Below are 14,152 nucleotides of genomic sequence, written 5' to 3'. Positions count from 1 at the left end.
AGATCCAATTTGCCCTGTGTAATCTGCTAGACTGTTTTTGATTGATCCTTCAGATCGTCAGCTCTGCTTAGAACTTGGCGAAGAATACTCATATCTATCTTGGTTTTTGCCCACTTGGACTGATTTTAAAGCTTTAGTCTGCCTTATAACTTTATATCCCCAAGGATAACGGGGCTCTGGTTTTGCTTCCCTGTTTGTGTCCTCAGCATTCACCTGGCCTACCCTGGCCCAAACTGAACTCCAAGAGGGAAGAAATGTAGATCTAGAAGTGACAGTGGTGTATTTTCCAAATTCTAGTCATTAATATACCACCTTTTCAATTTTTTGCCATATAGGTGGACCATATGAACTATAATTTACTTAATATTTTTATTTACATTGACTGAGTTTCTTTTATCTACATATCTACTTTAGCCTCATTCTAAGGAATGGTATCTATAAAATCACAGAATTGCTGGGATAGTTGTTTTTCCAATATGTATTTAATATACATTCAAAACTAATAAGTTAAAAGAGAAGTTTTGCTATGTAGTATCTAAAATCATCTCATGTACATTTTGGGAAATACTGATCTTGTCTACCTCTGCATTTTACAGATTAATAATCAGGTTCAGAGAGGTTTGGTTTGCTATAAAGCTAGTTAGATGAATTCTTGGGATTCAAACCTGACTCCTACCTCCTAGCCTCGTGCTTTTTTTTCTTCTTATTATTATTATACCACACTGCCTCCTGCCTTTGCATCTATTCCTAATATTACTGTAGGGCTCTACACACAGTAACTGAGCTATCATCACTGACATAGGTGAAAAAAACTAAATCACTTTACATAACATGCCTGACAACGCAGTGTAAAGCATCCAGATCCAGGACTTTACCATGAGAGATTGAGAGGCTGCTTGACTGACAGATTGTACACATGATGGCTAACTCTGGGACTAACGTTGACAAACAGCGCCATGTTAGAGACAGTCCTGGAAGATAAAACAACAATTAATTACAGAACAACTCCTAAAAAATGACATCATCAACTGATACAAGAATTTCTAAGAGACTTACTTGCTCTATTGGGATGTCCACTTCTGGCCTGAGTAGATCACATCTCTGGGTTGTACTGGTGAAATCTTCTGTTTCTTTCCAGGATTTCAACAAGCTAGAATTTTCTGCAGCTCATTGTCTACTCTGAAATGTACATCTTGACCTCTGAGAGGTCTTCGTTAAAGCATTCATGGAATATCCAAGTCTTCTCACTTTAGGATTGCTACCAGGGGAAGTTCCATGTAAATGTACAAAGAAGTCTTTGCCAGATAGAGCTCAGTATCAAAGGGAACTGCAGGAATTGATTCCGGGAAGCTTAGTTAAGTAGCTTAAATACTCTTGACTCTACATTTGTAGAAGAAAGCAGTGGTTTTGTGCTGTTTGTAACACCAAGACTCACACTGGACCTTGCTCTTCTGTATATAGATATCCACCCTCAGCTTTCATCCAGCTGGCTCATCTTGAAAGGAAACATCTTCTTATCTCCACTTCCCCTTTTCTTGACCATCCAACTTACTTCTAAATAGTTTTGATTCTCTGTCTCTCTCTCTCTTTCTCTCTCTCTGTCTGTCTTTGATGGAGGCATTTGAGGTAATTTTTATCTGCTTTGAAAAAACTGGGAACCGTAGACCATAGTAGGGATAATTTGTCTCGTTATTATTATCATCAGAGATGAACAGCAGCTCCTATCTCTATTGCCCAAATGCAATTTGATATAGAGTACAGGGACTTACATAGCTGAATTCAAATGAAAAGAGGGTCACTAAAGGAAGAGAAAGGGTGGCAGCTCAAAGCATGGTAAAGGAAAACCACATTTTCATTACTCAGACTGACATCATACTATACATTACTTTCTTTTTGAAGGAACAGACTTTGCTTGTTCTTGTAGTAGACATTCCCCCAAAGTCTCATAATTCTGAGTTGTGTGTATAGGATTCAGTTTACCATTCTTTTCCCCAACCTTGTCCTAGTGATTTTCTCTTTCAGTTCTATCACTCCATAGACTTTAATTTTTGTCAGGTCTGGATCTCAAAATTGCAATAAAAGCTGATTTAAAAGATTGTCAGTAGGCAAAGGATAAATTCTTGAGATGATGGGTACTCTATTTATCCTGGTGTGGTTATTGTGCATTGCATGCCTGTATGAAAATATCTCATGTAACCCACAGATGTATACATCTAGTATGTACCTACAAAAATAAAAAAAATAAAAAAAAAGTTTGTCAGTAGAAACAAGGAGACCCAGTTGGAATTATAGAATGGGAAAGGCCTTTACAGATCATCGTCATGGTAGGCCAACTGAGATAGCCATTCTTATGCATGGCTCAGATCGCTCTTTAAGACAAAAATCTGTCTCAAAGAATTAAGTTAGCTGACAACCTCCAGCTTCAGGTACCTTCAGATCTGCCTCAGTTTTCAAGTAGAAGGTGTGTGCTTTCTGGGCTGCTGCCAGCTAATGACTGAGCAAAGTCGGGATGCAATGACTTGCCATTTGGAAGAAGCATAGGACTCCTCTATGAGCTATCTTTTGCACTGATCTCCTAGTTGTGTTGGCCAAGATTTTATCAGTGCTACAGCACAGTCTGAAGCTTTTCCTATTAAACTTGCTTCCTTTTCCCTTCTGTTACTGGTATAGACCTGTATTGTGGTCTGAAGCTCTCCCTGCCTACTTATGTCCCTTTCCCTTTTATCTTTCACAGGTATTACTCCCAATAAATATCTTGCACTTCTAATTATTATCTGCTTTCAAATGACCCACCCAACACATCAATGACTGCCCCCACCACTCCCACCTGAGTGTTAAAGTAATGGAATTGTAACACTGTCTGTAGAGGTGAAGTGACTTGCCCAAGATCTCTTACCTTGGTAGTAGCAAAGTCAGTTTGACAACCCAAACTTTCTGACCCCCAGTTCAATGTTATATCTCAAACTTAGTCATTCATGTATAAAACAACCAGGTATGCAAAACCCAGATTTTGCTATATCTCTTTATCCCCCTTGCTGTTGTTTACTTGAACATTAAAAAACATATTTTACTTTTGTTGTATCTCTATTTTAGCCCTGTTTGAAGTAATAGTATCTATACAATTTCAATTTTGATGTGCTAGTTTTATATTTTTCTAATACATAGTAAGGAAATATATTTTCATTAAAATAAAAAAGTTTGCATGTGTATACTACCTAAAGCCACCTCATGTATGGTCAGTGATTGGTGAACCCTGCGTTTTTAAACACTGTGCTATAAACCTTGCTGCTTTCTAGGACATACAAATCAGAGAAGGAAAGGGGAAAGAGATGAAGGAAGAAAAGAAGGAAAGAAGAAAGGAAGGAAGGCAAACAGAAAGGAAGGAAAGAAGGAGAGCAAAATATTTTCTGGTGAGAAAGTAATGATAAGAAGTCATCAATAACTGTATCACGTGCCTTGTTGTGACATCCATATATCCTGACAAGCCACAGTTTAACCTCCATTGTGTTAAAAAAATCCTTTATTTATTAGTTGCCTAAAAACCATATTGAAAATATATGGATGTAATTTAAGAATCAAGATTTCTTCTTCTAAAAGACTAGATTCACTTATTCCCAAAATGGACTAAGTGCTCCACTTAGAGCAAATTATTGGAGGAAAATGCACACTACATTTGAAAGCAGTAGCTCTAATCTGCATCTTATAAAGTGTTTGAATGCACATACTCCCAAGAAAGAGGTTTAAGTAACATTTCCTTTTTCATTTAAAAATATTCATTATTAAAACAAAATAAGATATTAGATATTTCTTTGATTAAAAATAAGAATATAATTACAATAATCTTTCACCTTTGTTTCTATTCTTTTGGCTTAAGAGCTTTATAATGATCATGATTCTGTTGTGCTAATGAAACAAAATTAGGGTTAGAACTCATGTAATAACTTAATAGATTTTTAGTATTATAGTGATAATTTAACATTTCTCTTTCATTTCATGGAGATGGTATTATTCAGAACCTCTGCCAAACAGATATTACTAATTTAGAAGCAATTTTGTTAATTCCTAAACAAATTGTCCTCCCAGAGAAAGAAAATGTATAAAATAACCTTAATGAAATACTAACTTCTACAGTGTCACAAATTTTAAAGGCATGGGAAGTTTGAAAGTAAAGATGCAAGTTGTGTTTTATGTAAGTAGAAAGGTGGCTATACACCTTGGCAGGGTCATATAATGTACTGTGTTGAAACCTACTCTGACATCTGGCTCAAAAAGATTTGGTAGTGGTCTGCTTCTGAAAGGACAAATGCAGTACTGATCTGCACGTATACTTGAATCAATTGGGAAAGAGTCAGTTTCCTGTGTCCCCAATTCCATGGTTTATATTTCAAACCCAATTAAAATAGTTTACATTTCAAACCGAAAATGAATCTAAAAATAAGTAAAGAATCATATCAAATTATTTTTTAAATTAGGAAAGAATATAGCTGCTTCACAGCTAAAACAACGACAGCATAATTGAAAGCAAGGCTATTGCATTCAGGTTTGGTATTTACCGAAGTCATTTCTCCAAGTTTCTGGAGAAAGTATTAGGTACTTCATGTATTTCCTTTTTGGATGATTACAGGAAAATGCAAACTAAATAGGATATATTGCCCAGGGACACTTGCTTGTTCTTACCAGGTTAGCGAGCATGTAGTGATAACCTCTTGAGTGTTTCCCCAGGATCACAACCTGCAGAAAGAAGTAAGACATATTGCTTATTCAAGAAGGGCATTTTCAATTGCAGAATCAGTGGGGTGGCTGGAACAAAATGTTAGAGCTTTTATATACAGGAAAATCACAGTTAATTGGATCAGATTTCTTGTTGTTGTATTTTGCTTTCGACTAGATAAAACAGGAAGACTTACTAATATCAAACTTAAAATGTCAAAACAAGGGGAAAAAAACTCCCTAAACTTCCAGGTCAATAGCATCACTGTCACTTAAAATAGATGGCAAAAGTGATGAAGCTGAAGATCCCCCACTCATGAACTCGATTTCTGTACTTAGCTTTTGAGATAGAAAATCAGCTGAACTTTGCATACAAAGTAGAAAATAGAATGTACAGTATTTTTTTTTTTTTTTGTTATCTGGAATGCTAAGGGAATAGAACACTCAAGGAATGGGGTTAATGGGATTTTCAGGTTAACCGAGGTTGCTTTTGCTTATTGAAAACTTTTCTAAAATAATTATCTTCCTTTTCCTGCTTTAGTATGAAAGACTTGTAATCGTTTGTACATCTTTTGGTGTTGATCGTGATGCCTTAGGGCACTGAGGAGGGATTCCTCTCGAGGACACTTGGCAATGCCTGGTGACATTTTTGATTGTCACAACTGGGAAGGGTGCTACTAGCATTTAGTGAGTAATGGCCAGGGATGTTGCTAGACATCCTACAGTGCTTGGAATAGCCCACACGATAAAGAATTCTCAGGCCCAAAATGTCAGTAGTGCTAAGGTTGAGAAACTCTTCCTCAGTATCATCATTCTTACCATAATTTTTATGAATAATGCTATATTAGTACAAAGTCTAATAATAGGCTTTGTATTAATAAAAATGTACTTTGTACAGTTCACAAAGTACATTTTTATTATCTCAAAATATGTGAGTGGGCTGAATATTTTCCAACCAAATGTATTGGTTAGAAGTTAGAAGTTTTTGACTAAATAATTGATGTTTATTTCCTTGAAGCCAAATTCAGCAAAAACTGGTTAATTGAGGATTTTTATTGAGTACTGACTGTGTACAAAGTACTACAATGAGTACCCATGGAGGGAACAGGATAACATAGAGGTTAAAGACACAACCAGAGGTGGAACCAGGTTTTGTACTAGCCTGAAGCTAATGCAATTTTAGGATCTTTCTTTAAAAAAATATACAATTATGAACGTCATAATTTGGAACAAGGCCTTGGAAAGAAGCTGTGCAAATGAGGGGCCATTAAGCTTAAGCTTTATGATAAATTTCTCTCTGGATGCAGCTATTAAAGGGTTTAGAACAAAGTGAGAAGGCCTCAAAATTGCACACATATCAAACCAGAACTATCCATGAAAGATTGTAATAATAATAAGTCTACCTGTCCTTATTTGAGTGCCTAGTGTATGCAGGCATGGTGCTAAGTGCTTTATATGTATTTAATCCCCAGAACAGTTTAACAGATTAAGTATCATTAGTCTCATTTTACAGATGAGGAATTTCAATCAGAGAGAGTTTATGTAAAATTTTCCAAGGCCACACAGCTAGGAAGCGGTAAAGCTGGAATTGGAATCTGGGTCCATTTGCCTCTAGAACCCATACTCTTGGCAGTACTTCACATGGTTTCTAAATATATGCTAAGTAGCAAATGCTAGTAATTGCTATAAATTCTTGGACAAGAGGAAGAAGAGATATTTAAGGCCTGAGATGAACAGGGAAGGCTTCATGGACGAGGCAATGTTTAAGTTGACCCAGCGAAGTGGAACCATACATTTGACTATGATGCTGGCATTACAAGCCCTCAAGTCATTTCAACAAGTCATTTTAAGTATGTGTGTGTGTGTGTTTGTGTGTGTGTGTGTGTGTGTGTGAGAGAGAGAGAGAGAGAGAGGACAAGAGAGCATAGTTTTTGATTAATTTAAATTATGAGCCACATTTCTGACTGATTATTTATAGAGGAAATGAAAGGTTAATGAATGTCTTGAGGATGTGATTTCTCATGCTTCCATGACACAAAATGAGCTGTTAGGTATCTTCTGGGATGTATTCTTCAGTGTCCGCTTGCGAGAAACATCCTTGCCGGTGACATTTGTTAACTTTTGGTGGCAAGTTGGGACCATACATTTGTTGAATTTTTAATTAACTGACAACTCTCAACATAATAAAACCAGAGGGTTTTGAGTTCTGCTAGAAAAATGAGCAATATTCTTAAAGACATCTGGCAGAGCTTAGAGAGGAATAAGAAAGGAATCCCAAGGAAAAGGAATACATCTTTCTCATCAGAGGCAGAGCTGTGTTTTTTTGTGTGTAGAGAAGGTGAGAGGGAGCAATAGAAGACATCAGTGTTGTGAAAAGAACAGCGAGTGAGAACCCAGGACCCCAATCTTGTCATTTGCTAATTGTTTGTTTGTGGGCAAATTACTGAGCCTTCATTTCCTTATCTGTAATCTGGCCTTGCCTATATCAGAAGTGTTGCTGGGATCAAACTGGATAATGTCTCCAAAAGTGTTTGAGGCTGGGCGCGGTGGCTTATGCATGTAATCCCAGCACTTTGGGAGGCCGACGTGGGCGGATCACCTGAGGTTGGGAGTTTGAGACCAGCCTGAACAACATGGAGAAACCCCGTCTCTACTAAAAACACAAAATTAGCCAGACGTGGTGGCAGATGCCTGTAATCCCAGCTACTAGGGAGGCTGAGGCAGGAGAATCACTTGAATCCGGGAGGCGGAGGTTGCGGTGAGCTGAGATCGTGCCATTGCACTCCAGCCTGGGCAACAAGAGCGAAACTCCATCTCAAAAAAAAAATGTTTGAAATGTGCATTATTTAAGTGTGTGATGCTATATAAATGTGGGAAGGGGTCATTCATTGAGACATTGTTTTTCAGGTTCAGAAAAACTTGGAGCTATCAAGATACCCGCTTTAATTCAGGCCCACTTTGGTCTGCTCAGAACAAATTTACTTATTTGAAGGTAGCTCTCTTATAACATCACCCTTTGAAAATTTAGCTTTAAACTGGGATAGGAAGCTTATCTAAAGATAGGAACATTAAAGTGTCACAAAGCTGATGTATTGAAGCCCATAATTAATTCCTCATCCTTGCTTTCAGTGCCTTAACTCTTACTTAACGTATAGTTCTTACCAATCTTGGTTTTCCAGTTCACAGTAAATTAAAAGCTGCAAACTAGAAAGAGTGTGTGTGAAGGGAGGGACTGATATTAGAAAGAGGTACATTAGTAGCAGTGGAAGCGACAGACTGACTTAAAGGAGAAAGAAGGGATGAAAAAAGGAGACAACATCATACTACTGCACAGTATAATCATGGATGTTCCCTAAGTCATCAGGCTATGGTTTATTGTGGTCAGTAATCTCTGCTGAAAAACCCAGGGATATGCATATTTTAGGGAAGGTTTCCAGAAGAAATGCTCAAAGTCCCAATACTTAAGACAGTAAATTTCAGTTATCTTGAAATCTTACTTACGTGGAGCAGCTATGATCCTACTGATGTGAGCTACAGGAGGCCTCACCACAAAAAGTGTCATGTTTTGCTCTTGATCTTTCCCTTTTTTGAATTTTTGGTACAGGGCTTGTGGGAATAGGGTGGGATGGGAGGATTGTACTTAGTGCGATGCATAATGGAACTAGTTAATGGGAGTGGTTCTTGTTCAGCTCGTCCTAAATCTTTGTTCTTTCCGTCTGTTGTAGATGAACAAGGCATAAATTGTACCCTTAGTTACTTAATGACTCTGGTAACCAAAAGAATATTCGACTTTGCTTTTACAGTAATTATAATAGCTCTTTCTGAATTAGTTGCAGAACTTCAAGTATAAAAGCTGTTTTTACAGTCGACCATGAAATTTAAGGAAGAAATAGCAAGTTTCCAAATCCATGTTCTGTATTCACTTTGCTTTTGTAAGATTTGTTGGAGATGATGGATGGCTTGTTATGATAGCAGATATATTAAATGTAATAAGGGGAAATGTGTGAAATATAGATAAAATTTATTGTTTTAAGGAAATTTATTTTAATCCTCACATATAGGATCTGAAAGAAAAAAATGCCACAATCCTTATTCACTGAAGCTTTAACAGCAGAGTTTCATTCGCAGAAGAAAGAGCTCTTACATACTAACACACAGAGTGATGCATATAGCATCAAATTATTTGTCAAAGAAGTTAGTGAATCATAGTCAACCCATTCTGGGGAGACTTCCTCTTACTGGCCCCCTCCCCATATCCACTCATCTGTGAAATTGGGGGTTGGGTATCACTGAGCAGTTAAAAATAATTCATAAAATATTCATTTGGTTTTCTATGTAAGAGGCCCTTTCCTTTTCAATTTAATGTTTAATCTAGACATTTTCATAATTTTAGAAATTTGAAATGAAATTGCTCCACAAGACTACTTGAGAGAGGCCCACAGATCCGTTGGGAGGCAAAAGCATCTGTTTTTCTATGCTCACATTTTAGAAAAAAATATGTGTGTGGAGAAGTGTGTATGTTTTTTTCCCCCTTAGATCCATCTGGTATGCAGATTAGGTTATTTGTAGACCTAAGTATCTCCTTGTTTGGATTTTCTACATCAGCGCCAAAAAAGGATCTATGTATAAAGATTGATCTTGCTTTGAGTACAGAACAACATGCCTTGATGCTCACCTTACTCTGTTTCTCTTTGATTTAGGCATCCTGCAAATGTCTGAGGGGCTAGGAGAGAAGTGTGGGTGTGGGGAATTGCTGGTTTAATTCACCAAGTTTTCTTCATTTATTGTATGAATACTTTCTCTTTAAGAAAAAGCTATTAGACCACGTTCTTTATGTTCAAAGAGGAGACATTTTTCAGCCCCCTTCATTTTTTCCTGCTCTCCTAGTTAATTTTTTTTTTTTAAAGATACTGTTGTCCTATGGCATCTTATTTACGTTTGGCTATGTTGGAAGCTGAATAAGAGGTATGCTACAGAAATCAGCCTTAAAACATGCCACACTTTACAGAAGAAATCTTCCATAAGATAAAAGGCATTCATTTTCATGAATAAAACCCCCAAGGTACTAAATTGCCTGAGTCTTCGTAAATACATACCAGAAGTCAATTTTGTTAGAATTATTTTCTAATAATCTTAATCTGCACACACATGCTCTCCTATCACCGAATGACAATGCTTCATATTGCAGTCATCTGACTTGAATAAATGTGCTGGATTAGTGAGGCAGAGAAGAGCCAATCACCCATACCAAAGTCAGCCCAATGGCAATGGGGGTGGGGGTGGTACAGATGGAGAAAGAAAGGCTGAAGCTTTTTGTAAAGAAGGAAAACGGAAGTATAACCGACGAATCTCATCAATGCTTATGCTGTCTACAGGGAAGCTTATGCAGAGAGAAGGCAATTGAATAAGGCATCAAATAAAATGCTAGGATGTGAGGATTAGAGAACAAGGATTTCACCAAAGAACATGTCTTTGGGAAGTTTCACTTCCCAGACTTTAACATTGCATTCATCGTGACTCAATGGAATACATGGAAGATTTAATGCTAAACAGCAGGAGAGGCAAAGAACCAATACAAATAAGAGGCAATAAATGGCCATGAATAAATTAAAGGAGCAACAGATTATTCTTGCTATTGGGGATAAACGGCCATTTAAATACATGTTGACCTTTGTTGGAACACTTCATTGTCTTAATCCTAAAACAGTGTTTCTCAAATTTCACTCCTTCACAAATGTCCTTAATGATTTTTGTGTTATCTGCATATCATATGACTATTATTTACTTAATTTTTTCCTTTATAGCTAGTCCCTACTTAAATCTAGTCATGTCCAGAGGGGTAATATCAATGACACTAATACAAGAAAATAAATACAACTGTATGAAAATAAAATGTATTCATCTAGGTGTCACTGAAAATCCTCTTGTGTACCACCAGGGATGGTGGGAAATATTGCCTTAAAGCAGTCATATCTTTAGGGGAGAGAATGTAGATCAGGTTTCCCTGTCCTGATGAAAGGTTAGTTTCCCACTTATGGTTGAAATTTTAAGAATATCTTCATCTACTTTCAAATCTTCATGAGTATTGTAAAGGAGCAAAATGATGGACAGAGTTTGGAAGGTAGCAAATGATGCCTGGGACTGTGTAAAAAATCTGGAAACTTACAAAACCATTTCCTGAGGCAATTTACATGTATTTCCCCACACAGGATACCTGCAGCTTTGATCAGCTAGAGTCCTTGGTCATCGGTCCAATAATAAATACTTTAAACTCCTGGATCTTTCCACCAGCCAGCGTCCTGTAAAATGATGCTTTATCAAGCTACGTTGCATTTCCAAATGCTATTCTTGGAGTACCTTATCTAGAGGACTTTTCATGGCACCCTGTTTATATTTGGAAATAGTCTAGATTTTTTTGGAGGGCAGAATTGGAGTGATTTTTAACTGGTATTCAATCTAGAATATCACAGCAAAGGGAAATTAGTTTTTCTTTAACACGACCATGTTTATGACTTTTGTAGCTTCTCTGATATTGGCTATTTCCCCAAATTAGCAAGAAATTTATTTTAGACAGTAAATTTTAAATTACAGCATTCCTGATATCTTCTTTTGTGAAATTTACTGTGAACTATTTATATATTTCTATATTCACATTCACAACAATGTTTGGTTTTAATATTGACACACTTATTCTAAATATCAAATTGTATCTTTGTGTTCTCTATAGACTTTGCGAAATTGTTTGGGCCCAAAACAATATAATCATGAAAATCTGACAGATATACTGGAAGCACTGTATGGGTACTGAGTAGCAAGCTTGGGAGTGCCAGTGGACTCATTACTTTGATTTTTTTTTTTTTTTTAAGGAATGGCACCATCTGGTATATGGCTGAGTAGTTACTTAAATGTGTGTTATTTCCAGCCACAGCTACTTGAGGGTGGGTGGGATAAAACAAGACTTCCTTCGTTGGCTCAAGAGTCACACCTCTCCATCTTTAGGTTTTTATTGGGATCAATAACTCGTCACACCTAAAATGATACCTTACAGTGTTTAAACTTGTAAGAGTCTAAAATTCTTTATAAATGTTATCTGAGTTGCCCTTAAAGCTGCAAACAAATTGGTATTTATTAAACGTGATGTACTAGAAAGAGCCATAAACCTTGAAGTCGGATGGTTCTGGATTTAAATCCTGCCATTTACTTATTAGTTCCATTATTGTGTGCAAAATTTAAGCATGGCTGGTAGAGTAGTGTATTAGAGACCAAGTCCAGCCTAGAACAATGGAGCCTTTGAGTGGGGAGGGAAGAGAAACATATGGGGATGTAGAGGATGGGATGTTCTCCTTTTGAACTTCCTAGTTATGCCTCATCTATGCATTTTCCATCTGTGCAGTGCTTCCAGCACTTCATATCCTCATCTATGGAGATTTTCTGATTGCTGAAAGAAGTGAGTGAACATGTTTATATTTTCAAATAAAAGTAAATATCTCTGAGAAACCTAATGTGTTCTTCAGGCCTTTGATTTTTCAGGATAATTGCTTACTTGGCAGGTTTCTCTCTCTACTGGGAGCCATGTCATCTAAGTGGATCTCAGTTTGCAAATGGACGACAAATGATAGAGGCTTAGTTCATGGGAGGCGAACACAGAATTCTCTTAATTCACAAATGTTTGGTTTGGTCTTTCACTCCTGCTATTTGCATCTGGCATTATTTTCCCCACTCTGCCAGCTCATCCACCTTTCTGATCACACTGACATGCTAACAGTTCGAGCACCCTAGGCAGAATTATAGACTTTCAGCGAAATACAGGGGGCTCTTGAAAGCCCATTGTTAAATATTCAGAAATTTTGTGAGCCAGTTATTAAACCATTGGTTGCTTGAAATCAGCCATGATGAGAGTACTAACACCACAAAAATCGAACAATACTACAAATCAGGGCTTTTTATTTTGCTCTCTGGGAGCCAGTTTTCCAGCATACCACTGGATTCAGAAAGAATATTGATTAAAATCTCAAGTGGATGGAAGGGCTGCATTTATTAACCATGTTTCATTATTCTCTTCTTTTGATGAACATTTTTGAATGCCTGCTCTGTGCCAATTCTGGGGCTGGACCATGGGGATACAGAGGTCACAGTAACCTGGTCCTTAGCCTGGAGGATCTCACACTCGAGTGGGAAAGAAAGCCAAGTTAACAGACAATTATAACCCAGTGGGAGAAGTGCGAGAACAGAAATATGTACAAGGTACAACTGAGGAGAGAATGATTAACTCATAATTTGCTATAGATAGAAAGTACTTTGTCTCCAACTGAAGATCTGAAGAAATTTTTCCTGTAGCTTTTATAAGTGGGAACCTGACAAACAGGTAACTTAAATAGAATGCTATTTTGAAAATGAAGAGAGATGTGTTTTAGAGGGCTATTTCTCTTGATTTCAGAAGAGCCCTGCTCTTTTACAGTGCTTACACACTAGGGGAAAGATTTTTATTGGGAGCAACTATAAGCATTTGGTGTGATGGTATCCAGGGCTGACTCCATAAGGATTGGAGTGGGGACTGAAATGATTGGTGAAAAAAGCTAAGTTACAGAGGGTATGAATGATTAGATAGTAAATAGAATGGTATCTGCTAAAGACAATGTATCCCAGCTTTGCCAGTTATAAGCTGTGTAACTTTAGGCAAGTTACCTAACCTCTCAGCCTCAGTTTTCTATCTGTAAAATAAGGATTACAATAGTTGAGAGGCAGTATAGTAGGGTAGTCAAGAGTGCAGGCTAGACTGCCTGGCTTAGAATTCCTACTTTGCTGTATGACTTTGGGCAATTAACTTAAATATTCTGGGTTTCAGTATCTTTATTTGTAAAATGGGTCTACCATTAGTACCTATTTCATAGAATTGCAGTGAGGAATAAATAAAATAATGTATCTATAGTTCTTAACAGAGTGCCCAATGCTTATCCTATATTAGTTATGCTCTCTCTTCCTTACTCCTTATTTCAATGCCTCTTCCCTTCATCCCTCTCTGCAGAAATCATATCAATCCCTCAAGGCCCAGGTCATATGCAGCCTCCTCCAAGAAGCCTTCCCTGATTTTTGTCCCCCAAGCTCAAAAGGTAGAGAAGAGGTTTCCTGTTGCTGTGGGATGGGGGCTGTGGAAAGGCATCATTACTCAGGTGCAGAGGAGTATTGGGGCCACTGGTTAGGATGGCACTGGGCTGGGGATGGAGGGAAGGAGTTGAGGTTTGTACTTGGAGTTTGGGCGTTTAAGTTGAGAGTGCAAAAAGGACAAGAGAAGCTGGGGGTAAACCGACAACAAAGTAACCCACACTGCCACCTTCCCCTGGGCCATCCTCTCCCGCTCCTAGCATTGATCAAAACCATGAACTCAAACTCTACAGTAGCCATGTTTGGGAAGGAGGTGTGTGTGTGTGTGTGTGTGTGTGTG

The 14,152-nt window shown here is 37.5% G+C and overlaps 1 protein-coding gene across 6 annotated transcripts in view; it reads right to left on the bottom strand.

Moving 5' to 3' along the window:
• Nucleotides 1-14,152, bottom strand: part of GRIA3 (glutamate ionotropic receptor AMPA type subunit 3) — a 310,569-nt gene that overhangs the window by 132,427 nt on the left and 163,990 nt on the right. For all 6 annotated transcript variants that reach the window (XM_030806409.1, XM_030806407.1, XM_030806406.1 and 3 more), the window contains one exon: nt 4,678-4,731. In XM_030806409.1, coding sequence (XP_030662269.1) covers nt 4,678-4,731 — 54 coding nt within the window. The remainder of the gene's footprint in view (nt 1-4,677; nt 4,732-14,152) is intronic.

Source organism: Nomascus leucogenys, chromosome X, assembly GCF_006542625.1.
Source record: "Nomascus leucogenys isolate Asia chromosome X, Asia_NLE_v1, whole genome shotgun sequence".
Lineage (NCBI taxonomy): Eukaryota > Metazoa > Chordata > Mammalia > Primates > Hylobatidae > Nomascus > Nomascus leucogenys.
Note: the sequence above shows the minus strand (reverse complement) of the source record. Positions and strands in the feature narration are given on the sequence as shown.